The 4,542-nt window shown below is 31.5% G+C and overlaps 1 protein-coding gene across 1 annotated transcript; it reads right to left on the bottom strand.

Annotated features, from left to right (window-relative positions):
- Positions 1–335: 335 nt before the first annotated feature.
- LOC141720990 (metal tolerance protein 4-like) lies at positions 336–2,736 on the bottom strand. Its single transcript, XM_074523712.1, has 6 exons — positions 2,421–2,736; positions 2,173–2,342; positions 1,564–1,762; positions 1,266–1,444; positions 882–1,032; positions 336–767 (listed from the first exon to the last, which is right to left on the bottom strand). Exons 1-6 carry the CDS (start codon positions 2,605–2,607, stop codon positions 454–456), a joined length of 1,200 nt encoding a protein of 399 aa, XP_074379813.1. The 5' UTR covers positions 2,608–2,736; the 3' UTR covers positions 336–453.
- Between the last annotated feature and the right edge of the window lie 1,806 nt (positions 2,737–4,542).

Raw genomic sequence — 4,542 nt, 5'->3', positions numbered from 1 at the left:
AAAACTAGAAGTTAAATATTAAAGTAGATTAATTATAAAATATTAATAAATTTCGGTCAAAATTTAGTCGATTTAACTGGATCAAAGTCAAACGTGACAAGTAAAATGGGATGAATGGAGTATTATTTTTGTTTGTAAGTGTCGTGTAATTTTTAAACATGAAATATTTTAACGTGTAATTTTTAAACATGAAATATTTTAACTAAAAAAAAGTATGGTAACAGATTATTTTTTCCTCACGTGGTAATATTTTTGAGGTCACAACTTGGCTTTGGCATATATTTAAGTAAATCCCTGCAGTTAGATCCGTAATTTGAGCTCACTAATATATAATATCAGCAAATGGTGCAAGACAGATTAACTGAATACACAATGCAGCAAGACAATTTGTAATTCGACCAAAGTAATTATCATAACTCATTTAACACAAAAGCCTAAAAAGGGCAGCAACATTTAAGGTTGAGAATTGGGAAGTCTAGCTAAAACAGAGTGCTCTGGTTTGTGGTCACATTCGTAATCAAGATGAACAAATGCACGCTCCACTTCAGATAGTTCTTCAATCTTGATCTGCAATGACTCTCCGATCGCATGTGCTTCTTTCAATGGCAAATCTTCTGGTAGTTCTATATCCACCTCCACGAAATACAGAGCACCAAAAGTGTAGGCACGAACGGTGTCTACACGTTTTATTTGCGGATCATGTCTAAGCACTAGATATGTAAGTTTCTGCAGAACTTCCGGTGGAGCTGATTGTCCAACCAGAGAAACTGCATATCATATATAGTCAAATGTTAGAACAAATCTTACTCAGAGAACCAAAACCAAAGAACCAATGACACCTTTGTATTGTCGTGTTAGAGATGAAGATAGGTCTCATTTACCTGCATTTTCAAGTACAGTTCCACCCCAATTTGAGATGGTGTAGAATGCTAGAACTATGGCACCAACAGGGTCAATCCACCAGTAGAATTTATCACCAAGAACAGCAGCTATTAGACCAACCACATTTGTCACCACATCAAAGTAATGGTCCTGGGGATGAAATTTTTTAACTTTTAAACGAAACCAGAAAATAATTACAGGATGTTAACATAATAATGAAACGTGTTTCAGAAAAAAGAACATAACAGAACTCTAATTTAGCAGATATCTCAAATTTAAACCATCTTTCCCCGAATATAGCTCCCTAGGATTAGGATTGAGCCAGAGGAGACCAAAAACATCAGCGAGGATATTGAACAAGACTTGGTAATCCAAAATTTTACCTTTGCATAGGCTCTAACAATCCTGTTTCCAGAACTTCTGCAGTAAATCCAGAGCACAAGTTTGACACCAGTCGCTGTAAGCATGATTGTATATAACCATATCAATTTCTCATTGTTCATGTTCTCTGAAGGTGCATCTCTAATTAGTTGTTCTACTGCTTGGATCAGTACTTGAAACCCTACATTAATAAAATGACAATAGTCAAGTCTTTCTTGTCCACACATACATGATAAGAACAAGAAGGTGCTTGGAAAGTATAGCATATTATTAAGATTAATTTGTGGAAGAACTACATACCAAGAGTTGCCATAATAGCAGCAAAGATAATGATGCCAACTGGTTGCACTCTCAATTTTCCAATCGGATATTTGTAGATGTTAATATCTTTCATAGTTCTGTGCGTATACCATAGGATCCCCCCAGCCATTAGATCAAGCAGAGAGTCAAGTGTTGATGCTGCAATTGCCAAGGATCCACTTTTTATTGTGGCCATAATCTGCACTCTCATTCATACACACCAGAGTCACTAGTACTTCCAATTTCACATCACAGTTAGACTCTTACAGAATATAAGAAAATCGGGTTCTTTAGTTTTTTTTTTTTTTATGAAACAATCCATTTACTCCTAAGAGTAGAGTTACCAAAAGCAGATGTAATGTCTTATTACAGTGGAGAGACTGTCAATACATTGTTCTACGAGTTCCTGAAACAACGTCCTACCCTTCTCAATACACTCCTCAGAGCGGAGACATATTATTAATCTGATGTATGATCTTAAGATTGGATTAAAATTATCATAAATGTTGCACATCTATAGCTCAAAAAATTGCCACGCACAGCATATGCATATGTCTGTCTACATTCATCGAATTGGTTTCGGAGAAATTAATAGAGATATGGATTTACCTTGAGCAGCAGCAGAAAAATATTAGCCCAATTAGAAATGTTGATAGCTCTTTCATGTTGTGTTTCTTCTTGGCTGTCCAACTCATTATTAGTACGAGGAGAAACTAAAGAATCAACTTCCTCAAATGACCTCAAGGTGGCCACTTGTTTCTCATAGTACTCTTTCTCTCCTGCAACATGAAAACTAATTCTTTCACAAATTTAGACAAACACAAGAATACACAACCATTGTCATGAATCTAGTTTACCTTCAATCAAGCCTTTGGTCTTAGAAATGTCGATTTCGAAAGGTGCTTCAGGATCAACACCATACTTAACCTTCTGAGGTAATTTAGAAAAGAAATTGCATCTCAAACTATTCACTAGAATATCATTATTATGCTTTTCATTGCGCAGAGGATCTTCATTCAACAACAATGGTGCTTTCACATCCATCAAGAATTCAAAAAATGGACAAGAAGAGAGGGTTTTAACTTATGATGAGAACTTGCTTATCTATAACAAGAAACACCCCATAAGCTGTGCCTTGTTAAGCTCAATATAAATAATAAATAAAAGAAAAGAAAACCATTCAAATAAAAAGAAGGAGAAGATATGCATGAAATGAAAAAAATGAAAAAGAAAGATAAAATTTGACTGTCAAAATAATTATAACCAAATCATTGAAGTTAAAAAGGGAGGACAGCGATAGATTTCTTGAAAAAACAAAGATGGTGTAAATATCTGCAAGAGAAAACAAAATTTACGGAGGTCAAGGAAAAAGAAGAAAGACAAAAAAAGTAACCGAAGATACCTTAAAAGAAAATCGAAAAAAGAAATAAAAAAAGAAAAGAAATGGACAGGACGAAATGATTAGGTTTCGTAGATTGTCCATGTCTAGCTCGTGCGAATAGTGCCTAAATTTTGTAGGACGTTTGCATGTGCATCTTTGTTTCTTTTTGGGATATTTATTTGTCTTTTTGCTTCTTGTATCTCGGTTGTTATTATAAATTTAAATTATATACTCCTACCTGTTACAATTTTGTATTCATACTTTAATTTTGTCTCTATTTTATAAATTTAAATACTAGTACCCAAAATAATTTCAATTTCAGTTGTTCGAAATCAGAAGGACCGTTAGCATTTTGGCGATGATTACGACACTGATAATAGAGATTTCCATTCCATTCACTCCTGTAATTTTGTTTCTAGTTTTGCCTTAGATTTATTTTTCATTTACTTCCGTAAATCATTTGGTTATGGTTTTGCTGGTATACATATAATTACTGTATATGCTATAGACGTGTTTTCATTAATATTTTTTTATTAATTAAAATTATATTAATTTTTTTGGATCATTATTTTATTAGTATATTTATATATAATAATATAAATATTTGTTATCAGAGGGATTCGAACCTGAATCTTGGATAGTGTATAAATAATAATATAAATATTTGCAGTTGGTGGGATTCGAACATGAGAGTTTTAGTATTGTATAAATAATAATATAAATATTTATTGTTGTTGGGATTCGAACCCGGGAGTTTTAGTATTATATAAATAATAATATAAATATTTTGATGTTGGCGTTGATAATATATATAATTGATGTTGGCGGGATTCGAAACTGGGAGTTTGAGTAGTTTATAATTATTTAATATTTGAATTTAACGGTCCAAATTACTTGATTTAAAAGACCCGACGGTCATAAATGGATATAATCAGACCAACCAAAAAAGGCATACCAAATTATACCCCATTTCGGTTATTATAGTATAGTTTCCCTCCCTCTCGACTTTCATTTGTATACAAATGATTTGGGCACGTAAATTAAGAAAAAATATAATTTAAGGGTAAAAAGTAAGAAAAATGTATAAAGTAATGAAATTAATAAATATTTAATATATAAAAATTTAATATTTAATGTATAAAATGAGTGTAGTGGAAGAAAGTCGTGGTTGTAATTAATTTTTATATAATAAAATTTTATCACTTTTGATAATTTTTAAAATATAAAAAATTAAATAAAACATTCAAAAAGAAAAGTCTATAGAATTAAATATGGGACATAAAGAGTATAGATTGTTATAAACGGGCCCATGGGCACAAATAAAAATGGATATGAATTATTGGATTATATGGTTGCTTACGTTGTTTAGGCACTATTTTTAGTTTTAGAATTCCAATTCTACATTATAGTTCACACGAAATTTATATAATTCTCTTTAATTCAGAAATAGCCCAATAAACAAAATCAACTACGAATTTTACTTAAAAAATCTCATGGATTACGGAGATCTTCTTGTGAAAATACTCATTATATGAGATATATATAAATATAAAATAGACAAGTACTATTATTTTAAACTAGAGAATAGTATAAGCATT

This window comes from Apium graveolens, chromosome 4 (genome assembly GCF_009905375.1).
Source record: "Apium graveolens cultivar Ventura chromosome 4, ASM990537v1, whole genome shotgun sequence".
NCBI classification, from domain to species: Eukaryota; Viridiplantae; Streptophyta; class Magnoliopsida; order Apiales; family Apiaceae; genus Apium; species Apium graveolens.
Note: the sequence above shows the minus strand (reverse complement) of the source record. Positions and strands in the feature narration are given on the sequence as shown.